Below are 25,896 nucleotides of genomic sequence, written 5' to 3'. Positions count from 1 at the left end.
GTCTCCTGCAACTCAGCCACCTCGTGCAACAGATCATCAACCTGTGCACACCTTACACTGAGCAACTGCTTGGCTAGAGTTAAGGACCAGGACAAACACAGGATCCTTCCCCTGAGTGTTCTCTCTGCCTCTGAGGTTCTGTAGTTCATACAAAATGCTTCCTCCATTGGATGTCATTTCAGCGTAATTCTCAATGGATTCTCTCCCAAGAGCTTGCTCGATCTCTGCGTAAGCTTTTTAGCTTCCACAAACTGCGGTGGCAAGTGTTCTACAGCCTAACTACATGTAGCACATTTTGTTTATTTTGAAATGGACTCCTGACATCACTCTCTTGTACTGGAGAAAAGCATGACTGCGGTGAACGTTCAAATACAGTGACTACTGGCATTAGCTTTTCGATTAAGATGCTTTTGAAGTGAACTTCCTCACTGTCCCCATTTATTGAGCGTTGATTTGGTTTGCAGATAAGCTTCGGTGCTTGCAAACTGATTTCCATTAGGAGGAAACTAAACAGGAAGCTCCACAGCAAATGCACTCCGAAACTTAATAGGAACAAAAAGACCAAAACTGCATTTGAGCCTTCAGACAGCTTTGAAACACATGAGGTGGAGATGTTCACCTCAGATTAAATCTAACTCAAAGCTTAAACCTCTACTGTAAGCACACTGGCCTCAGCCCCTGCTGCTTCAATTTGCTAATCCAATCCTACTGCACCAAATTATTCCATAATGTAGCCATAGATACATTACATGTATTCAGATTACATAAAGGTCCTTCAAAATGACTTTCCATAAACTGCATTTGGTGTGGAGACACCCTTCTGTTTGGTCTTGGAGTCATTAGGCCTGACCAACTTTGAAAATGACAGGGAACTGTCAAATGTAAAGTTTGCTGCCTGGTCTCACATCTAAATGCAAGTTCTTAACATGCTCTACTGTTCGGAGTTTGTTAAGTCCATATCCTGAATAAAGTATCAAATCCTGTCCTATGACAAGCAGACCATCTTAATATATGTTCTTTGAATATAGATATGAAAGCCAGGATCAGTTAAGAATTTCTGTGTCTTTCTACAGACAAGAGCTTTGAAAGGAAAACAGGTATTTACAAAATATGCAGTTCTACTGTGCTGTAAGAATAGCCTTTTGTAATACAGACAGCTAGAGTCTGAAAACCAGCCTCTGGTCTTATTCACCTTGCTATTTGCATCTATCTCAAAGAGTAAGAGAATAAATAGACTATGATCTTATGAATTTGCCATATGAGTCTGAGATATTTCTGGTGACTTCCTTTTACTGAAATGCAGAAGTAAACATTTGAAGAGCCATGATCCTGTAACAGTTCTAAGAGTGAAACAGTTCTAGAATGAAATGGTAAAAAAACCCCAACTTATTTCTTATACATATTCTACTTGCTGAGGATGGAACAGCATGCCAAATACTATTTTGAAAATGAGAAATTACCAGAAAATGTTTATTTGTAATGGGGCTAATATATGCATAGTACCTTCCAGTTACAACAGAAATAAGACCTCTTCCTGCATGAGGATACTATGAAATAGTTCCCCGGAGAACAAAGGAAAGAAAATTTTGGGTACTGGCATAGACTGAAAGTTGGAGAAGGTCAGTAACTAACATAGGCAAGCACAGAATGATGAAACTACTTGCTCTAAGAGGGGAGGACAAAGAAAGAAAAATGGGTAGACACAACTGCCCCAAAACCTCACAGCTACTTCTGCCCCTCTAGTGAAAATTTTTAACACTTACTGAGTCTGACTGGATAAATTTTCTGGTATTTCTCTCTGACCTTAAATATATGAATGCATGTCAGAAGGATAATTCACACAAGTCTACTGATCTTGTTGTCTAGTCTTCAAAATTATGAGAACACTCAGACAACTAGCAGTTTGGGTGGAGACATCAGAACTTTTAGTTTTATATTCCAAGGCTGAGTTCATGTGGTTCAAAAATGTGTGCTTCATGAACTTTTAGTGACTTGTAAGTTACATGTTTTCCGGGGGGGGGGAACCCACACCCTAAACCAAGGTATTTAATTTTTCTGCTCCAAGGAAGGAAACAAGTCCTTTCTGAATCATGTCTTCCAACCAAACACAGTTAAGATTACGGCAGAATCTAGGATAAGTCATAGACAAAAAAAACCCAACCCAAACCCAACCCCAAAATGAAAGAACAAAAGCAATCAACCAAAAACAAAAACCCCAAACCAAAACATGTGAAACCAAAGAAAAACCTTAATGACATTCCTCTCTGAATTTTATAGAGCCTGGACAGAGGCTGTTAAAACAATGACAGGTTATTAGGACATTTTCTAGGTTCACAAGAACTCACCTTCCTTATTAGTCATGACTAAAACTGCTTAAGCAGTCATGCTGAAAGGTAGTCAAAAGATGAAACCCACCCAAGACACATACTAGGCCCTTAATCAAGGGTTGAGGAAGAAAAGTATATCCCCAGAGAGGTTCAGTGGGGTTATATTTTTCCAAAGTGCCAAATGTCACATTCTATGACATTACTAAGGAGAACAAGCAACAATAGACATTTTCTTGGTCTTTTTAAACCATGAAGACCTACCACCATTTGATAAAAATGGTCCAAATCTCTTAGAAATTTTCCATTGCTGATATACTTGGGTATCAGAAGCTGAACTCAGACAACTCTATGGCTAAAAGTATACTATATATATCTCCATCCTCAAGTACAATTGTCTTAGAAGGGAAAATTTTAAATTATCTTATTTAATAAGGGACTATGCAGAGTGGAAGAAGAAGCTCAAAGATGGCCTTCTAGATGGGTAAAAAGTCTAGAGGGAATCATCAAACGCAATGTAGATGTTCTCTGTTTTTGTACAAAATTCTGGACGTGCTGAAACCCCTAGACACTATAGTAGTTCAAAACCCAGCAGGCTCAACAGCAGGATGAATTGAGCCTTCTTTGGTTTTGGTTTCAATAGACCTGTTACCAGTGAAACTTTCCAAACAGACTTAAATTTTAAGAAATCCTTTACTCAAGACTTACTGGACTACAAGTAATAATATAGAAAACTAAATTTTCAGAGGGTTGCACTTGCTAACACACTTTGCAGTTCTTTGAGCTGCAAAGAACCATCATGAGCAATATAATGGAAGTGTGTTTTCCTAAGGATTGTTATATTAGAGTCCTGGTGGGTTGACCGCGGCCAGTGGCTATGCACCACACAGCCATTTGCTCACTTGTCCCCCTTTGCCCACAGTGGGATGGGGGAGAGAATAAGAAGAGTAAAAGCGAGAAAAACTTATAGGTCAAGACAAAGACACCTCAATATGTGAAGAAAAGGGAAAGAAAAAACCAAGGGATGCAAGGACAATCACTAACCACCTCCCACAAGTAGACTGATGCCCAGCCATTTTTGGAGCAATGACTACCTCTCCTAAAATCCTTTCCTCTCCTTTTTTTATTGCTGAGCATGACGCTACATGCACGGATTTTCCTTTTGGTCAGCTGTCCAAGTTGTGCCCCCTTCCAACCCTTGCCCACCCCCTGGCCTATTTGCTGGGGCGACAGAGTGAGAAAAAGAGAAAGACTTGACAATGTGCAAGTGCTTCTCAGCAACAGCCAAAACACTCCTGTGTTATCAGCAGTGTTTCAGCCACAAATCCAGATCACATCCCCGTACCTGTGTACACACCAGCTGCTATGGAGAATATTAACTCCATCCCAGCCAGACCCAGTACAACAGCACATAACCATATAGAAAAACCACTGTGTAGTAATCCTAAGATTTAGACCCACTGGATCATTTGGACAGTTTTTATGCATAAAAATCAAGTCTATAGTTATTTTTTTACATAGCCAAGGTGCCCATCACTCGATTTATCATGGTAAACAATCTGTAGTTTTCAATGCAGTGTGAGGTTTTATTGTTTAGTTGATGACAGTGTCGCCAACTGCATGCGGCTAACAATTCATGCGGTGTTCACAAGTATCATCATCATCCATTTAATCTTTTTGTTAGTGTTATCTTACTGTCTAGAAAAAATTAGGGCCCTGCATAAGAAGGCCATGAATAGAATACACTGCAAATGTTATAAATAATTTGGATACTATAAAACATGAAAATATATTTCATTACCTGACACTGCCAGAATCTGCTTTCTTGAAATGTGAATTTTAAAGGAATGGAAATCAAATTAATAGAATCTTTTAAACAAATTACCAAACGTCAAGTGCAAATAAACAAGTACTCATGAAAATGCATATATGAATGCAAGAGAATGTAAAAGCAGAAAATGGAAGGAAAGCCACCATCTCTATTTTCCTTTTTCTTTTTTCCCCCCTCATCATCAAACTGGAATATACTGTATTTTGAAAACATGGCTTGACTAACAAGAAGTAGTATGGTACGGAGTATGGAAACTGGGGTTTTGGAATTGTTAAAGACATGAAAATTAAATTTCTATTTCAGGATCATACGCAACTGGGATGAAGTTTTACATTTCATACTGACAAAATCGAATTTTAAAATGGTTTTACTTTTTGAAAAAACATCCTATAATACAGCATATAGCAACAAAGGGTTTAAAAGTTCTCCGAAATTAGGTATTCACCGTAAAAAAGATTTTGCGATTTCAGACATTTATACTTTTCAGTCTGATGGCTTTCTCAATAACCTTAAAAGATTTTAGCAAATTATAAAGTTTCAGAAATTCTAGAGGAGGTGTGTATTCTGTTCTATGAAGAGATATAGTCAAGAAAAATGTAGAGCTATGAATAAAATCTGAATTTTCTGCTATTTCTACTTTATTTTATTGAGTTACTTTTAATATAACTCTATCTTTTGAGAAATAATATTACGTCTAAGTTAGTTCTATACAAAAGAATTCCTATTACCTAAGAGTTGATGTAACATATAAACATAGCAAACAGGAGAGAATTCATACAGTGTAAAAAACTTTCCATTTTATTTTGGTTTTTTAATTGTATTGTATTAAATTTCAAATTTGAAATACACATACTTCATATGATTGTAAATTCTTTCACATGAACAGCAGGAGCTTTTTTGCCTTATAAAAATTTTATATTTCAGAACCTGTAAAAAACGTTAAGCGTTCCGTGTACAGATTCTTAGCAACTACTTTTTCTAATATGTATTATTTGATTAACTTTCTTTAGCTAGTTACTAACTTCTAACTGGTAGGCTTTACGAACTCATGGAATTCAACAGACAGCCTGGAAATTACAAGTATATATTTCATTGTATGACTAATAGAGTTATCTCTTCCATTTTATTAGAATGCAGAAAATCCCCAAACCAAACGATCCCACACCCACCCAGAGACCTTTCTTCTGTGGTATCAGTTAAGCAAGAAGGTCTGGGAGCCACGGAATCAATGAAACTCGGCCTACTGTGGATCTGTATTTTAGAGTTAGTTCCCAGATGGATTCATTAATGTTTAATTAAGGGTTGAGTTCATGATACAGCCTTTCTCCCCCCGGAAGGCTAATAGGGTCACTCTTGTCTATTTAGCCATGTATTTTTATTGAGATTTCAGGAGCTTAGTATCTTAGGATCTCTAGCTGTCACACTTGGTCAAAATTGGCCAATGCATTAAAAATTATTGGCAGGGGAACAATCAACAGGCAGCGCAATCACATAAGCCTTGTTTCCTTTACCTCTTCTCTAAATTAGAAAATGCGACATTTTTAACATGGGATTTGGCTATGCAATTTTTTTTCTAGGTGGTTTAAATACTGGTATAGACATCTTAAATCCTTTCAAAACAATCTTCAGAACACTTACGGCCATGAGGTCTTAATCATGCTTCCCTGAAACAGTCCTTACAAGTTTATTTTCCTTTGCAGTGGTACGAAATTTGTTTTTAACTAAGAAACCTACATCCAGCGGTGAAAATGTACAAATGTTTCTGTTGTACAAAAAGTCTCTGTGCAGTCTTGGAAAGCCGCTCAAAAAACAAGTTTCCCCACAAGTAATCAGGAATATTAGTTACCAATCTGTACCTTTGGTACTGGGCAAGGACTGATTAATTAACATTTATCATACAGAAATTGTTAGATGTCATAAAAGGTAGAGTATTTTTAATGTTACCAAATCATAACAAATTGTAGACACTTGCACACACACAGAGGCACGCAACACCCACAGAACACATTCAAACGACACAAGAAAGTGTTTAACTATCACAGGTAATAAAAAACTTAGGAAATTATCTTTTCTTTTAAAAGTGATAATGCTGTTTATAAATGTTCCAGAAAAAGTGTTGAAGGTCATTTTACCAGAATGTTAGAACTATGAAGAAAAAAATATATTTATTTTCATAAACTCCTATATATCTTAAAACGTGTGTTTCTTAGTATGATGCTTCTATTGTATTCTATGAGAGCAGATTTTTAAATTAAAGCAATTTTTTCAGTTAGCTTCTACACAAATAGGTAACTGTTTCATTAAAATTCGGACTAACATTAGTCTCACTAATTATTAATTACTAGCTATTAATTACAAAGCAAGAATTAGCAGGACATTTTTCAAATTATTCCAATTAAATTATTTGAAACTGCATCCTGTTAAAATGCAATTAATCCCCCATTCTCCCACACTTGTGGGTCCAGAGAATAAATATTTTTTTGAAGTTTATTAGTACTTAATCACTATAGAAATATATTCTAATTTCTTTTTAATAAACTCTTATAATGTTGCGGTCTAATTCCAAGATTCATCTTTGACGTGGTTAAATGTATCTAAACAGTTTAGGGAACTGAAGAATTAGTTCTAGTTCTTTCAAAGTGGACAAGGGTAAATGCAATCTGTTCTATGTTTGGGAAAACTAACTATCCAGATCATCTGTAACAACAATCTCCTGTTGCAAGCAGAAGTAAAATCTTTAAGGATCAGCACATTTTTCTACCAAGGACAATACTTTTAAACAGTTGAAAGATTATTAAAACCAGTAAGAAGGAGAAGTTCTTCTCAAAAACATAAGGACGATATACGAAAAGAAGTTAATCTGGTGGTGAACCAACAGCTAATCTGGTGTGTAAAGAATGAATAATTATACAAATGTAGTTAAACTAATTTCAGAAAAGCTCGTGAAATTTGCGGCCTGAAAACTTTTAGGAGAGAAAAGCCATAGCATTGCCACCTCCTGTGGAATGAGAACAATGATTTATGAAGCTAAAGTCATTTCTGCTGATTGAGCTCAGTCAAGATTGGTTTCACATGATCAGCTAAAGTACAGCAATGCGTGATGTGTAGTGGCCCCACATGTTTGAGCTCACTAGGACATGCTCTTCTAGGTGATCCAAAGGATGGGGGGTGGGGGGTTAAAAGCTGCTGCTTTGTTTTCCATACATTTTCCCCTCATTAGGATATACTCCTCCTGCAAAGTAAGCCACTTCTGGTGGTCGGGAGCAAAGTCTCATTGTAAATGCACAGCAGGATAGTGGCAAAGCCTGAGATTAAATCTCCATAGATTTATATAGACCTTTCTCACTCTTGATTGCTTGTACTGTTTCAAAGGTGCGTATGTTGCCTGTTTTTATTGCTGGTTACTGACTTTATTCCAGCATATGGTGGTTGGCGCCATGACACAAAGTGAACATTTTATACTAGAATTAAAGTGGATATTTGACAGTTTCTGTCAGAAAGTTCAGAGCAAAGAATTTGTGAGACAAGATTTATTGCATATTTTATATGGGACACATCTGTTTCTTTGCTACGTTTTTGTTTAAATAAAAAAAGCAATGAAGGTTCTTTAAGAAACAAAGACTGTCAATAAAAAGCACGAACAGAAAAACTACATTATTGAGAATGAATGTAATCATTCTGACCTTCTAAAAATGTGCTGCTTGGAGGTATGACAGTCACCTTCCCCTTTTTGTTCAGCCATATAGACAGGATGGGGGAGGAGAGTTGCAAGCCTAAACTTATTCTCAAATACACAGCTACCCATATTTAAGGGTAAATCAAATAAAAACGAAAATCCAATTAAATCTAAGTATTGATATCAGATATTCACATTTAAAAGTAAGATGAAATATTAGGGTAGATTTTAGCATACATAACTGCATTTTAGTGATGTGAAATGTGCCAAAAGAACAGTCCTTGTTTTGAGAATTTCTTCTAAAACTACAGATCAGGTATAAAAAGGTATACAGCAAACTTATGCACATTTATCTATTAACATCAGTGAACCTGATATAGTTTGGCCTCTAAAATTCAATATCTTCACCATACCTGAATCAAAACTGAATTTGGAGAACACCCAGCAGGATCTTGTTAAAGAAAAAAAAACCCTGTATGCCTTATAAAAGAGAGAAGAATTCTTTCAATAAAAGTGAATTTTTAACCACCAACTTTCCTGTTTATAAAGATCTGTATTGAGTACGAAACTCTAAGATTCAGCCTGAGAAATATGAAATTTAAATAGGTAGAATTAACCAAGAAAGAACAAGTAAAAATAAAAAATTATATTATTCAAAAATCACGTCTTTATGAAAAAGCATGTGTGTGTCATTTAAATTCTACTTAAAGAACACATCAACATAAAAATTACCTCTTTGGACTACATACATTCTACACAACTAGTTATGATAGATTGTTAAAAATAGACATAATATAGGCTCAATAATTTCCCAAACAAAAATGTAGCAATTTCTTCTACAAAATCGCAAATATTTGTCAAATGATTTCATGTTACCAATGTATTTAACTTTTGTGTTTAATGCAAAGTTCTTGTACAACTTAGATTTATGCAGAAAATTCATCTAGCTACTAGTTTGAAAGACCGATAATTTGAAACAAAATGTAAAAAAGAGGCAAGCTTGGACCTGCAATACTTCTCCTTCTTGCCATACATAAAATACAGGATACTAACTTTAAAAAAGTATTTTGTTAGGATTTTTTTAAATCAGTGTTTTTACAAGAATCTCCAAACTGCATTCAAGCACCAGGCATAAACTTTTTCCTGAGCTTGCCTTCTTTGTGATAAACACATAGAAGAATATATTTTATTAAAAGGACCTCTGAATTTCTAAATAAAAACCCTACCATTCTCCTTATGGGGAAAGGACGACAAGAAAAGCACGTGTGACACATTAGTCAGGCCATTTAACTAATTCCTAGAAAGCACTCCGATATTACCACAGTGAGAAAAATGAGAGTGTATATAAAAGAAAAAAAAAAAATCTCATGTTAGCATAACTTAAGACTGGGAAAACAACAAGCATTATTACTGCATCAGCCTGATCTATTTTGGTTGCTTATTTATGCTGAACTCTGTGCTGTGAGTATCCACATTTTTCCCTCCCCAAAGTGGAGGTAAACATTTTTACATGTCCACGTTCATCCTTATGTAAAAGGAAAGAAGAATATGAGTATCACATAACAGGGCCAGGGGACATGAGCGCAGCAGCTAAGCCCAAGACTGCAGGCTCGGCCTTTGTTATTATCTTATGTTTTATGAGGTGCTTCCTATCTCTTGGAAATGGCTTCTACCCAATAATAATAGGAGGTCCATGCAAAACATAGACAGAAGAATAGAAATACATGATACTGATCATTTAGCTGAAATCTTAAAAAATAGAGGCGATTCCAACTGACCTGTTAGTAGAAGAGTTAAATATAATTGTAGTCATAGTTGAAGTCTTGACTACCATTTTGATTCTGTGATCTTGTCTATTAAAAACCACAAAAACTATTTCTGAGAAGGATAATTAACACGAGCCATACCAATCTCATTTGTACCTAAATTCATTCTGCTGTAATAACCCAGTCATAATGAGCTTAATTACTCTTTGGGGGTATTTTGTCCATTAGAACACAGAACTCTTGAATGGACTTAAAAAATCATACGCAGAGTAAAAGTAATAATATACTTTGGAATTTGATGCATCTGCATCTATAATGGCAGAATGTTTTCTACATCGAACACTAAATAGGACAACTTATTTTACAGCATTTTTGGAAATGTTATAAAGTGTTTGGAAATATTTTTTTAAAAATTTGAAATGAAAATTTAAATCTTGAGACAACTTACTTCATTCACATCACAGCCACACCAATATCAAATTACGTTAAAATGAAAAATGACTGGCATTTAAAAGACAGGAAAGCCAAAGCTCCTCTACCATTATTTCAAACAGAAACGTAGAGTCAGCTCTCCTAATTAAGCTTGGGGATTCGCTGTCCTGGGAGCTGCCCAGTTACATGTGAGGAAAGAATCCCTGATGTGGAAAGCTTAAATAATCTTAAACATAAATATGCCTTATCCAACTCCCATTCAACTCTAAGTCAGTGCTAGGTCAGGCCCTTTGTGCAAACTCAAGGTAAGGAAACACATTTAAACATTTACTGATAAACTATACCGATAACTCTATAGATAATCAAACCAGAGACATTTTATAGAGCAGTTTTTTCCTTTTAGCATTATATTCTTTAATGTTTAATTATATTCTTTAAAGTTTTCTGCCTGGCCACAGAAGCTACACTGTTGTGTCTAGTCAGGTATTCCTGCCTGTCCTAGGGCACTAGGAGCCTCTCCGATACCACATTCCATTCCAGAGACGGCAACGCTTTGTGGAGGCAATTTTCAGACTGTAAGGCATTCTCAAGATGAAAGACTTCATACACATGCTTTGTACACATAGTTATATCCTAAAATATGCTATACAGTGGCTGACAAGGAGTCCTTTAAGAAATATTTTTTAGACACTTTCAAAATAGCTGACTCGGTACAAAGTGTAGAGAGCTGAAAAACCCGGATGCTAAAAGGTTTTAATTGATTTCCCTGCCGTGAAAGAAGTACTGTGCCAATCAATTCCATACATACATCTCTTAAGAGAAATAAAAATACCAATTTTTCCACCTCTGTTAACGTGTTCACAAAGCAGCACTGTAAGGGCTCTGTGCAGGGCAAAGGTACATTTTTTAAACATCTTGACCCGGCATCCGAAGTATTTAGGTACAAAGATATCACAGAAGTTGTTGCAGGAAAGGTTGAATGATGACCTGAAATCAGACTTTTCTTACATTTAGAAGTCTGTCCTTTATCACAGCTGTAATCTTACAACACTGGATCATCCGTATGTTTTTGCTCTGTCATTCTCCAATTTTGAGCTTAGTAGTAACCTGCTGCTTTGCCTTTTAACTAGCATCAAATTTCTGAGAATTGCCCTATGAACACTGTGATTGTTATTTTTGTTCTCAAAACAAATGGACCTGCTACATCCTGTTCAACAGTTTGGGTGTCAGGTTTTTTTTTTCCTTAGGAAGAAGCTTCCTTCTGATGGCTATTTGCTGTCTGGCCTACAGATTTTACCTGTTATTATTGCTTAAAAAACCGAAAAGACAGTTTAAACCATGACAGAACCTAATCCAGAGAGCTCCAATTTCCTGTTGAAATTTTCAGCATCTAGTATTTTTATCAATCCTGCTCAAAGGCATTAAAACAGGATATTCATGTGTTTGCAGAGGTACAAAACATAATTGCGAATAATGATCAACATACCAAAATTACAAAAGCCGACAGAGAAATTCTACATGAATGCACATCAGATTAAGCATGTTATTGCCATAATCAAGTTGCATTCTGATCGCAGTGAAGGATATTTCCAAGCTTAATCCAAAGACTATGGTGTGAAATTACAGAATACAAACATAAGGAGAGAAGGAGACAAACATAAGGCGAGAGTGACCAATGTGATGGTAGGTCTTAAGGTCTTTTGAGAGCAAGTGTTTTGGGGGCCTTTCATTATTTATTAAATGCATTAACGTCTTCAATCTTTTCCAATTTTTGACTTTGCTCTTTCCTTGCAGTAATAGCTTCCATATATGTAAGCACTGGCTCATAAGGTATATAATCTAACTAATCAGTGAGCATCCTGATTTCCTACTAAGGAAAGCTTTGACAGAGATTTAAAATCGCTGACTTTGAATACCAGCATAAACAGGGTAAGACAAGGATGTAAATAGCAGAGCGAATCCAGATAAACTGCATGCTAGTGGCACTGACTGCAGTACAGAGAATAACACCACCAGAAGATATGTAGATAAATAGGAAACCATGCAGGAGATTCATAAGAATACAGTAAAGAAGAAAGCAGCTGGACTAAAAGAATAGCCTAATAGGATCCCTGTGAAAAAAACCAACATGTGTAACCTACGGTTCTCTTTACCTATAAGCCTATGACATAGGCACTGGAAGAAATCCAGTGGAAAGAAATCCAGAAAACAAGGGTTTCAATGAGAATTTAAAGAGAATATTAGTCTCCAGACAGCTGATAGTGGTTATACTAAAGGCATCAGTAATTCTAGGTACAGATTTTATAGCCATGATATACAACATATTCTTTGTAGTAAATCAAGGGTATCAAACTAACATTCATTATGTCACTCAGTCGCTATTAATAGGAAATCCTTCTCTATCATGAAATGCCAGCGACTTTGCAGCAGCCACAGTAATTCAGTGTGACACAACCAAACTGAAAAGAAGCTACAGGGAACTGATGTCTCTAAGAGATTCTTTCCTTGTCTTCTAGGAGAGGATGATACGGCATTTGAATTACAAACCCTTCTAAACTGTATTCATACGACACATTCTACAGGAGTGTAACCCTCCAATTGTTACAGTAAATCACGGCAGAGTGGAACTGCATATAGCAATTTGATGTATATATTTGATTTGTCTCAAAAATAATCAATTGACAGTTTCCTGAAAAGTCACAGTTTTAATTAACATCAATTTTCAGGGCTTTGATGCTGGTAATTCTTCTGGTAGTGTAGGAGGAAACATTCATTTCAGAGCAAATTCTTGCTCTTTGAATCAGCTCACTGTCAATATTGCATTAGTTAGAGGCATATGGATGCAATCACATTCCAGGACACCTTATTTGGTGTCTTAGGGACTGAGGCTATTGTCTAACTACACAGTCCCAGAGTACCACAGCAATAAGGTTCTGTGCTTTGCAGACTCATGCCAATTCATGTAAATCACACTTTCATCTGTTTAAATGCAACGATCTTTGAGTGATGAAAACAGTTATGACTGTCAGAAACAGTTTGAAAGATTAAAGTAATTCAGCTGCTGGCATATAAAAGAGTGTTCCACATCTAAACACAAACTTTGCCTGGTCTGTAATGTCATTGCTGGGAAGGATAAAAAGTTTTACGCAAACATTATCACTGCAAGGAAGTATGACATATTTTTCATGTTTGACACTGGACATAAATATCCTCCCACACTGTTTAATGTGAGAACTGCATATGTGTGGCAGTGATAATAAAACATCTCAGTGAAAACAAATGAAGGGGAAAAAAGAGTTATGATAAGTAGAACAGAAAATAAAGCTTTGAAGTTAAAAGTCTTCATATTTGTGCAGTTTATTCACAAAAGGAAGAATCAGCATTTGATATGCAGACTGGATAGTCACAGAATCTGCCAGAGATCTGATGTCCTGTAGAACTGCTTATCTTTACAGAGATATGTTTTTTGGTTGACAGAAACAGCTTCGTAACTGCAGGTACGAGAAAATCAGGGCATCTGTAAGATCCCTGTAAGTGCTATTGCTCTTCTGCTGTCGTTTAGACACCATATTTTAAAAGGCAGCTGCTACTGAAACATGGTGCTCTTCAAAAAATTGTTCTTGATTTGCTTGCTTCACTTACTCAGCATTAAAAAGTTCAAGAGCTGGACAACAAGTACCATAATCTGATATGTAGATTAAGGTAGAGGAGTACAACACTAGTGGGAAGACAAATATGTGATTTAGTTTCATATGCAGTTTTAGAATATTTTTCTTTCCTTCTGTTTATACTCTTCTTGGGGAGAAAAAGCTATATTTTTACTGCAGAGAAGCAAGAGTTTTAAGTATTTCTCAGGGGTTTCTGATATTTTGGGAAGTCATTACAAGTGAGCTCTACCAAAGTGTTCTGAGTAAGGACTTAAAACATGATCTCTGTATCTGTTTTAAAAACAACAATATAATGTTGTCAGACTATTAAAGGAAATAAGTGCCAATGTAAATTTCTTCTTCATCTTTCACTGTATTAAGATTTATAAAGGTACGTCCTGTTGACAGTAAGAGAGAAATAAGAAATATTATTTATTGTACTGTGAAAATAGCACCGATAATAGTATCTTGGAGTATACCTGACTTCTGATTCACTACGACCAAATTACGTCAGCATCCTGCTTTAATTTTCACAGACTGCTTTGACTGAAAAGCAGCAGAATTTTGAGTGGAAAGACTTTTTTTTTACTGTAATATAAGAAATTATACTACCATCCTCCTACATTCAAAATATGTATGGGGCTATCAACTAAGAAAGGAAGGTTGCTTTTCCTGGGCTAATACAACAAGTGCTACTAGATGAAGAAAATAAATCACCATGTGTGAGCATCTATAGCACAAGAACAATATTTAAGATGGAATATTTATATACCCAGGAACACGCGGGAAATAATCAACAAGAAACTGAAAGTCTGCCAGTGGCAATATACTACAGTACAGTTAAAGAAAGGTTAGCGGCTTAAATTTCTTATGTGAAAGCTATTACAAGACAGTATTTTATGTATTGTGGAGGAAGAAAATGGAAACAGGCTGGTTGAAAATAAATTTAAGACAGTAACAAAGAATATGATAATAAAAGTATTTGAGTAGGGATACTAGGAATGAAAACAACAATAAAAATAGCTTCCTGGATGCTAGCTTGAAATCAAGATCTAAATGATTGAGGCTTTCAATTATTTGGTTAAAAGAAGTCAAATATACTTCAACAAGGCTTCACGTAGAACTCTGTGATCTAAAAATCAGTGATTCCTAAAAAAGGATCAGTGTTTAATCTTCTTACTGCTGACAAAAAAATGGTAAGAAAACACAGAATCACAGTATCCAATGAGAATTTGTTATTTAAACAGAAGAAATTATTCTCCTGGAAATAAAGTTATGAAGGTGGAACAGATAGAGAGGCATGAAGGCATGGAGATATGCATGAGAAAAGAAGTAACAATTCTTTATGTAATTGCAGTAACCTAGATCAAACAATTCAAGTGAAATCGGTTCCCACCCTTGACAAGGCCTTTTTAGGCAGCCAGGTACGTTATGGAATCACACAGGTCCCCCTGTTTATCCTCCCGATTCGCATGTCAGAGAGCGCAGCAGTTTTGATCAGAGTTTCTGGCCAGTACGTTTGGATGTTGTTTTTTTCATCAGATTTCTTAATTTCTTGGTAGAATCCCCCCAAGAAAAATATAAAACAGAAAGCAGTTAACATACAAGCAGAGGGGGCTAGTGTTAATGGAATTTCTTTCTTTTCTGTCTCACTGGACTACCTCAGCAACCCTCTATGGTGCATTCCAACAGGCAAATGAGGAAATGTGTATCAAAGCTCCTGTTCTGCACCAGAAATACATTAAAAAGCATAATAGACTGGATGCGTGCCCGGGTAGCTACTGCAGCTTGGCTAAAATTATTGAGAAGAAATCACTCAGCAGTAAAAATGGGATTTACTGACATTTTCCATGTGGTTACTGACCTTCTCTGAAAAATGCACTACCTCCTGACATAATGCCGCAGTGAGTAGCTCTGTCTATGACCCTCTCTGTCTGTTGTACAGTCCCATGACTGCACAGTGTTGATCTGTTATGTAGTACAAGACATACAGCAGTCGTAGCAAAGCAATGAACTTAACTGATGTTTCCTACGTGCTAGGCTAGAATCCTAAACACAGGACAATTCCTTTTACTATGGGATTAATCTCAACAGATCTACTCTATTTGACAAATCCCTCCCTCTCTATCTTGATTGCAACCGTGTACACTTCAGCGGATCATGTGCCTTTCCCGAAGAGCTTTGCTTTCCACTATTAATGATTTTCAAAAACTGTTCTGTCTTGACATCAGACAACTTGCTTCCCAGACTCTGCTGTAAAATAAATGAGTTCCTTTAATAGCAAAGTCTTCATTAGCAAGATGCTTTATTCTTAGATAAATGAGGAGAGGCAGCAATGCTCTTCCAATGCTAACTGCTATGAAGCACAAAGACTTTTTGATTTGCACATTCCACTATATGAGGGAGGAAATCGAGCCCAGATGAAAGTTTTTACATACTTTCTGACCTGGAACAAATGAAGGGGAATTTGGGACCAGATTTTGCAAGATCCTGCATGAATCCGTGTTATGCACTTCCACATTTATTAAAATGGGCAAACAGTATGAAACAGTCAAGTGGCAAAATAAGAAGTAGATCTTACTAAGACTAGTCGCCTACTCCTGTATGTCATTTACTTTCTGGTTTGTATTATTATTGAGAGAATGCACAAGGAGGATAAAAAATGTCATGAAAAACTAACACCAATGGCTACTGGCCAGCACCCCTTCTAGTGAGCTTCATAGCTGCAGTAACCAAACTCCTTCTTTTCTCCTTTTCAAAAGAGAGTATTTTGCATCTTTCTCATATTCATCTAACTGTTCTGTGATTTTTGGGCGAGATAGCTTCATATCAAAAGAGTATTCTTCTCAGCAATTCTGAGCAAGAATTTAATAAATGAAGGAGCATTCCAGACCAACCATTACCACCATAATTTCAAACTTCTTTTTGCTTACCATGGCAATTTAAATGGAACACATTATGAACATATTTCTGAAAAAAACATACAGTAATTCCACTGGAAATACAGTAAGTGGATATTAATTTATAGTAATTCTTAGGTCTCCATATTATAGTAGAACTAATATAATTTGTTGCATATAACATAATTAAATCTAAAGATTATTTTCAGTTTCAGAATAATCTAAGCCCTTTTCAAAAAGCATGGGCATATCAAATAGAGCTAATGAAGTATTAACACAGTTTACACATGATGTCTTTCATGTGGGAATCACAAAATACTTGACAAAGATTATCTTTCGCTACAAAAAAAAAAAAGCAAGAATCATTATTTAACATTCTGTGTACCAGAAAAGCAAAACACTCTTCGAAAAAGAGATTAACCAACTATTCTAGCATCACATATCAAGCAGCTAAACTGGGAATAGAACCTAAAGGTTCTGGCACCTAATTCCCTGTTGAAGGCACTAGGCTACATCACATCCAGTTACACAAAACAGCACTGACATCAGCAGAAGTACAGTTTATCCCCTCTAGCATTTTAGACTGTCAGACTCCATAACACTCTCAGTGGTTTTTGTTACAAAACAGCAAGTATTAGATTTAATTGCGATTAATTGTATTTAGGAAATGTAAACAGTTCAGTTTAAGCAAATCAATATGGTTTTTTCTTACAGTATTTCCAACTTAGCATTGACTAGAAATGATGGGAAATTGTGCATGTGACAAAAACCTGAATGTCTATGAGTTCCAGCCTTATTTTCAAGCCAGAAGTTTTAGAAAAGCATCTGAGCTTTGGATACTTGCTGTGAGCTGGCAGAAAGATAACAGACAATTTTTTCTTACATTTGCTTAAACCAGCCACAACTGTCTTTAAACAAACAAAACTGAAAGCAGATGCTTAACGGATGCTCAGTATTATCAGTTAACTCCTAATTTCAGAGAAGCAGCTGAATTTCCAGACACTTACCTAAACTGAACCTCTGAGCTTGACATTTGTCCAATGCCTATTCTAGTACCATAAATCAAGATGGGTTTCTGTGTTATTTTTACCTAGCTTCAGTGTATATTTTTATAGGATTTCCTTTCTAATGCCATAGAAAGTACCACCCACCAATTGTAAAGATTCAAATCAATCGGGTGACTAAAGCAGAAATAGGGTCAATAGTTACAGGATCTGACAATCTACTGACATCTCATCTCAGAAGAAGGTAGATGAAACAGAAATGTCAAAAGATGAGATGTTAGAAAAAATTAAATGTCTATGCTTAGATACCGTAAAACATAATATTACAAAGCAAAAGGAGAACAAGAGAACCTAAGAAATAAGTGGACAAGTAATCCCTGTGCTTTTGCTCTTTCTAGAGTACAAAAAACATGAAACACTAAAATAAATTTAATAATTTATATCAAGAACACATTGTCCCAGGATACCGTGCAGGAATGTACCCTCTCTTTTTTAAAGAAAAAAAAAAAAAAAACCAAAACAAAAAACCCCAAAAACGTTATTCACAAACATAAGGATAAATTTTTCTGTTACACTGACAAAGATAAATATATCTCAATTTCCACATTGATAGGCATAAACAGGGCAAATGTTTGGAAGAATATGTTTTTCTATTTGAAATTATAATGCACAATTACAATTTTTTTCTAAAGCAGAACTAATCATCTTCCAAGATCAATTGGGTATTTTTATCATATTGACTCATCAGAGGGTGGGGTAGTTCAGCTTTGCAGGAGAAACCAGATACCGTGCTGCCTTTATTTTTGGGGACTCTGGTGATGAGCATTTGCTATTCTTTCTGCTGGTTTTAGCTGGGGTGGAGTTAACTTTCTTCATAGCATCTCATATGGTGCTGTGTTTTGGATTTGTGACCAAACCAGTGTCGATAACACAGTCATGTTTAAGCTATTGCTGAACAGTGCTTGCACAGCATCAAGGCCCTCTCTATTTCTAATGCTGATCCCCCAAAAGGAGGCGGGGGGTGCACAAAAAATTGGGAGGGAATAGAAGAGATAACCCACACCATATGACATCACACTCAGCAATAAATCTGGGGAAAGAAGGAGGAAGAGGGAAAGTTCAGAGTTATGGTGTTTTGTCCTCCCAGGTAGTGGTTCCATGTGATGAAGTCCTGCTTTCCTGGACATGGCTGAGCACCTGCCTGCTGATGGGAATGAATTCCTTGTTTTGCTTTGCTTGTGCACACTGCTTTTGCTTTCCCTATTAAATTGACTCAACCCATGAGTTTTCTCTCTTTTAGCCTTCTGACCCTCTTTCCCACCCCACTGAGGGGGAGTGAGCGAGCAGCTGTGTGGTGTTAGGCTGCCTACTGGACCAAACACAACAGTCCTCAAGAGATCCAGGGTGTGATAAGAGATACAGAATTCTGTGATATGATCATGGAAGACACCATTTGGTCAGGGTTTTGACAAAACCTGGGCAAAACTGAATTATGTCCAGATCTATACCTGAGTTTATCATTTTGACGGCTCTGCTCTGACGCGTTTTGGGCCAGGAGTGAGGAAAGAATACAGACTGTTCATTTCTCAGCTGCTCTAACAGGGTAATTCATACAGTACAATGAATCGATCTATACAAGATAGAATGACACTGATCTGCTACAATACTTTTGCAAGTAAGGTGGAGAAGCATGCTGGAGATCATAATGGTTCTGTAGAAATATATATGGTCTGATCTGATCTTGATGTTATTGATAAACCTTAAGTGAAAATTTCCGATTAAGTAAGGTGGAAAGACAATACAACTGTCCTGCAGTGACACAAAGATTCCCATTATAATTTTTTTGTATTACAAGTTCTCTGGTAAGAAATCTGTAGCTTTAATACTATCCAAATATACTTGCAACTAAAAGGAAAAAAATATGTAAAATAAATATATCCATTGAGCTCCTTGGCCCGGGAGAAGGGTGAAGAAGAATATTAATTTATTTAACAGTACAATTTAACGGGGACTGCTACTTTTAAAACATTCTGTTTTCACTTATCAAAGTATTTAATAAGATAGCCTCATGAAACAAAGTTATTAAAATGACATTAGGACAATCTTTATGAAAAGGACTAAGCTAATTCATAAACTGTTACAACAATCTGAATAATCACTAAGCAAACATTCTGCCTGGATTAGTAGATTCCGATAGTTCACTTGATTTCTCAAACAGTGAATTGTTAAACTGTTCACGATTTCTGTGAGAAATGCTAGCTCTGTTCTAATATTTAATTCTTAACAATTCTTAATATAGTTGTCAGAAATGCAGCACTTATTCTGTTTACCCAAATAGTCTGTCACCCTACAGACTGGGGGGGGGGGATCTATTCCCTTATCTAGTTTGCGTAGCTCCAGAGACGAAGGTGCTGGCAGAAGCAGGTGACTGGAAGACAGAGTCTGGGAAAAAGCAGAGAGCAGGACTGTTCTTTTCAACAAAAGCAACCTCCGTTTACTTTGTCTTGAGCTCATGATCAAATTGTACCTTGGATCTCACCCGTTGTCTCCAGACTCTACCCTGGTAAATCACTTCCTTATGCCTATTCCTGTCTCACGCAAGACAAAATCTTTAAATCTGAATTACTCTGTTCATAAGCCCACACTATTGATAAAAGATGCCATTACTTTATGTATATATCTGGACTTTCTCTAGAAGGGTATTTTTCATTCTAGTCTTTTACAAACTTGAAGCTTTATATTCCCTCTGATAAATTTGGTCTATGATGAATATCTTTTTCATTTTGTCTACAAATAATGATAAAGAAGAAAGCAGAAAATAATCAATAGGAAATGGGTGAGATTAAGAGAACACTTATCTTTGACAAGTGATGTCCAAGATCTGTGTAACCATTAATCTTAACATATATTAGAACATAATACATAACAAATAGTAGGAATTCTCAGAGGCTACAGATATTTAATGCAGCATACATTACCTAGAAGTTTGTAAATCACTACATTATTTGCCAATAACTTCCCCCCCCCACCCCCCCAAAATGTGGTTACCTTTCTGGAAGAATTCCTCTAATTTCTCCTTGAAGGGCTGGAGATGTTCTTCAGAAGACTCACTGCAAACTAAATTCATCTGCTTTTCAGAGGCTACAAAAAGAAATGGAGAGACATTTGTGGCAATATTCGCCTACCAGAAGTAGACGTTAACACTGTAGAAGCCTACATCTAAATTCACCCAGACATTTTAAAGGAAATGGAAATAAATAAGCACTAAGGAATCCAGCAATTACATTAAAATAAAAAAGTACCGATACTAGTAGAGCATACCAAACATAAAATTCTGAACATGTTTAAAGAGTGGAATTTGCCTTTAGTAATGACTTTGTCCTAAAACTCTAGCTCTGTACGGAGACTTGCCCCTTACACGGCCTGCCTCACACAGAAATTCTAGATGGCCTTTAAAGCCCTAAACTTTGTTTCTGTGGTGAGTGGAGGATGCCTCGTATCTGGACCGATTTTAATCAATCACTGCCAGGCATCCTATACTCAAGCATTTTTCCTAATGCAGATGCAGGAATTCAGTTTACTTAAGTATTCAAATTCCAGGCCATGATATGAAATAGTGAAAGGCTGTAGGAAAGTTAACTTATATCTAACTGCAATTTCTTTACTATTTAATCTATCTGTTATTTTAAGACCTGACGCCATGCCAATTTCTAAAAACTCCAGGTATTTGCCAATCAATTTTAACATTCCTCGAACTTGTAGCAAACTTTGTAGATTCCAGCATTCCACATTAAAGATGAAATGAGACTGTTAGAAATCAAAATGCAATTACCTTCCATTTAGCAACTGAATTTATAAACTACTGTAAGGATTGGTTTTGGTTTTGGTTTTGGTGTCCCCCCCCAAACTCTTAATGCCAAAGAAGCTAAATTTAGATGGAAATTTATTTTGGAGTTAAACCCAAGAGTTGCAGTTTGGCCGCATGAAACTTATTGCTACCACCTTTATACAATTCAACGTCCTGCAGCAAAAATAACACAAAACTGTGGAAACAAAAGTTGAGAATTTGTAATTAAAACATCACGTGAATGTAAGGTTGCAGTGTAGTGAAAAAAGTCAACTGAAGCTTGAAATCAGATGCATACATTTTATTGTACGGCTAGTAGTGTGCCTATAATACTCCAGGACCACTAGGACTTACTCAAAAAGGCAGCCTTTCGATTAACTGGGATCAAAAATACATTTGGACAGTTGTTACAGAAAAATGCTGAAAAGATACCTCTTCCTACCTAAGTGTATATTTTAATTAAGCATCCCTCCGCAACTCATGTAGGTTGAGGACTATGACATTACTGGGGAGCTCCAGAGCTTATGTAAAACGGCTTGGGCTACAGTCTAAGCTTATCTTTAATCTCTAGCCTTGCAACCTGCAGCATAAGACAGACCTTTGAAGCTGTTCAGAGTGAAGTTAATGGATATTTGTTTGTATGCCGGATAGTGGGCAGAATATAGCGTTAATTTAAACATAACAGACTGAGAAAGAGAGCCTTTTGTGAGGTGCTCAGTTATGTGTATTTAATAAATTAAATTAAGCAAAACAAATTAGAAATCAGGGAAGTTTATATAACTTGAAAGATTATTTCTTTATGATATGTGCCTCTTACCCTTAAAAATTTGACATTTCCATGACTGTTATCATGCACTGAACGAAATTTATGTACTCTTAACGTTCATGTTTGGAGAATTAGAAGATTTCTACAGCTATCCAAGCAAATAGTAACACTTTGGAAGAAGACAGACACATTAGAGGGAAAAAAAACTAGCAAAATAACTGAGGCAGTATTGGTAAGTGACTGACTGGAAGTTTGAACAAAGTAGCAGCTACATGTTTGTGTTTCTTCTTTGTGTTCAAGCAGATCTACAGAAAATTATCTAAGGGAATATTTAGAAAATAGTTCAGAAAAATATAAAATGACAAAAGTGTAAAAGTATTAGTATGCATATTATGTTCAGGAATTCGGTACACTGACAACAGAATGCACATGATTATTCAAATCATGTAAGGCTGCAATGACTGCAAGCCAATAAGTATTTTATAATAATCTTATACAAATAAATTTGTATAAATCTACACAGAATTATAATTCTATTAATATGTATTATAATAATAAGCTTGTAGCTACAGTAGTATCTAAATATACTCCAACGTACTCTAGAAAGGTGTTTACTCAAACATATAGTAATGCAGTGTTTGGAGTATTGAAAGCTTCCTACAAGCTTTAATAACACAAGATTCAGAAAGGTTACTCAGATATGTCCCATGTAAATATTTAAATATATTTAAATGACCAAGACTAGGATGAATTGTTACTAAATTATAAAGAAAGCACATATAATACCCCTTCAATTTTTTTGTTTAACTAAAGATGACTAAGATGACTGACATTAACCTTAATCAGATGACAAAAACTACAGGAAAGTATGGGCAAGAAGTACCAGCATATAGAGAAAAAACTGATTTGTGTAGTGAATTCTTAAGACGAGTCCTTAACAAGATCAACATTTGGCATGAGGGAAAAGGAAGAGTAAGAAGAAAGGCATGGAAGGGAAGAGCAAATGAGACAGATGACACAGAATAAGTGAATCAGGGGTGCTGATTAGTACTCTAAAAGTTTGAGACGCGATGAAACGAGATACCAGTTTGCATGGTTTAAGTCATATTGAAACAATGAAACTGAAAGACACAGAAGTCAAGTAAATGCTGGCAAATTCCAAGAATTTACATTATTGGAAAAACCTTAAAAAAAGACCTTCGGATTATTCTCTCTGATGATGATATTTATCTAGATGATATCTATCGAAAACCAAAATCTATCAGTTTACTTCCTGAAGTTCTTTCAGATAACTGCCAAAATAGACTGCAGGGCTCTGAGAAAGTTTCAGATTTGAGCTAAAGGAATCAAGGACAAGGGTGATGAAGTGAAAATCTGTTAATCACAAAAGCAATGTATTTGCTCTACGCTGCTCAGTCCTCCTTTAACTGCCTCTGAATTTAAGTTATACTTCACTCGATAACTTATACTTTTGGTCTACAAACAAAAAAAGTACCTGGGCAACTGAAGGTTAACTAATTCTGTTTAAATTCAACTACACTGAAATATTTGATTAAAATTTGAATTTATTTACTTGTTAATGTTAAAAATAAGTTATATCACATAGGTATGGAGTCACTGGCTGAAGCAGTTGAAACTGCAGTCTCAGAAATGTTGTACTCCCGCTAAAATCTCTCCAGCCTCAGCCTTCCCTTCAATAAGGAAATGTCCTGTGCAGAATGATAACTCCTTGTCCAAAACCTTTAAGAAAATGATGGCTAGGACCACCAACCAGATGTATCTTTTAGGCTGAAGAACTTTAGAACATCATCAAATTTGCCTGGAGACAGATATGGCAAAGAATGGTGGAAGTCTGTTCAAAGGAATCACAAATCAGATGCAACTAAAGACACACTTGGAAGAGGAAGTTGATTTTCATGACAGGGCTAAATCAAAGGTTTTGATTAAAATGGCAGTTTTAATTCTACATATTAACGTCAGCTGGTCTTTGTCACCCTAGATTTGTAATATTGGTGAAAGGCTACTGTACAACTCTATGACCTACCTCCATTCTACATAACATAATATGAAGGTATCTGGTAGCTTTAATTGAATTTCCTGTTAAATAAGGTATTTTCTTTTTATTTTGTTTACTCAAAAAATTACTTGAAATATATTGTTTACAAAAAAAAAAAATTACCAAGTCATGCCAAACATATAAAAAAATTAAAACTGAAAAGTCCAGTCCTGTTGCATCAATGGCTCTGATTTTCTCTGCTAAAAATGCTATAACATGTGTGAAGGAACATTACATGAATTTTCAATAGTTTGTTCTCGTATTCACTACAATAGAAACCCTTTCCTTTTTAGAAGAAATCATTTTATCAAGGTTTTTATTAGAATGATTTTGAGGTAAAGGATCCTATTATGCATTCCTTCTTTCAAATAAATTCTGAAAAGCTTTTTTCCTGAAAAAAATTCTTTCTGAAATTCTGAGGGATCTGAAGGAATTTTGAGGAATCTGACAGGTAGCACATGTAGACTTCACCTCTCACCACCTCATCCCAAAATAATCATTTGAGAAAATAAGCAACCTGTTTCACTGTTACTGTGTTCAAACAGATGCAAATTCTCCATTACTGTAATAAACTTCTGGTTCATTTTCTTGATATTCATTTTATGTTGGTGACATTAAATGTAATATGCTCCTTTTAAAAATGTTTATTTCTAAATGACCTATTGCAAAAAAAGAAAATACTACTGTGCAATAGTATTTGAAAGCCCTTACAAATTGTTGAACGTACATCATGCTTCACCCACTGCAAATCTTGGCCACAGAAATGGAAACCATTAGTAAAACATTAAAACAAAGCTGGAAACTGCTGATTATCAGTTTGCCACTGTCTTCAGATTTAATGCAGTACTTGGCTCAAAAAGTTCTTTAAAAATCCCCAATATAAGTGAAAATATTTACAAAATAGAATGTCTCTCACTTAATGCCTATTGGGCAATAGTCTTTTAAAACTTTACAGACACTTGTAAATCTGTCAAAAGAATCACTGCCCATAAACAAACTTTCACGTAAAGAGCATTTCAGTGTCAATCAGACAGGATTTGGAATTTTTTAAGCACCATTTTTAAAGTAAACGCAAATCCAGAAATAGTTTGATGTTGATAACAGTAAATTACTAACTATTTACTCACCAGAACCCACCAGTAGCATTTACAGGAATCATCCTGACAGTAAACCCAAGTATCAACACCATGAATTCCTATAAACCTGTCAGTGACATTCTCTCCCATGAGTTATGCCACTGTGAAAGCTGCCCAACCTGCCCCCCCGTCTGCCCAGAGCCTGGCAGGTTATACGGCCAAGCTTGCTATTTTATTTTCTTTTTATAATGCAGGCTTATCTTTGACAGGATTACTATTTGATAATTCTTTTTTTCTGAATCCTTACCTTTTCTGTTTCAAAGGGGATTTGAAACCATACCGCAAATGAATTCAATGTAGCACCAAATAACCCCAAATTTCTGTATGAAAGGATCCATGATTTTTTACAGTGCAAAAGCCTGTTACAGTATATATATACACACTATATATATATATGACCCTATATACCCAACTAAGAATCTAATAAACTTCAGATAAAATGCATAAATTTAAATTATTCAGCAAGTGTTCTATAACTTGCTCATTATTTAGTTTGTTTGGTTTTGCTTTA

The 25,896-nt window shown here is 35.7% G+C and overlaps 1 protein-coding gene across 1 annotated transcript in view; it reads right to left on the bottom strand.

Moving 5' to 3' along the window:
• FMN1 (formin 1) overlaps nt 1-25,896 on the bottom strand; it is a 180,708-nt gene that overhangs the window by 17,037 nt on the left and 137,775 nt on the right. The window contains exons 14-16 of the mRNA XM_064460024.1: nt 20,629-20,721; nt 5,836-5,876; nt 1,851-1,867 (exon numbers count right to left, since the gene is read on the bottom strand). Of these exons, the coding sequence (XP_064316094.1) occupies nt 1,851-1,867; nt 5,836-5,876; nt 20,629-20,721 (151 nt within the window). The remainder of the gene's footprint in view (nt 1-1,850; nt 1,868-5,835; nt 5,877-20,628; nt 20,722-25,896) is intronic.

The sequence above is a fragment of the Phalacrocorax carbo genome, chromosome 9, assembly GCF_963921805.1.
Source record: "Phalacrocorax carbo chromosome 9, bPhaCar2.1, whole genome shotgun sequence".
Lineage (NCBI taxonomy): Eukaryota > Metazoa > Chordata > Aves > Suliformes > Phalacrocoracidae > Phalacrocorax > Phalacrocorax carbo.
The sequence above is the reverse complement of the archived record's forward strand: the minus strand, read 5'-3'. Positions and strand labels throughout refer to the sequence as shown.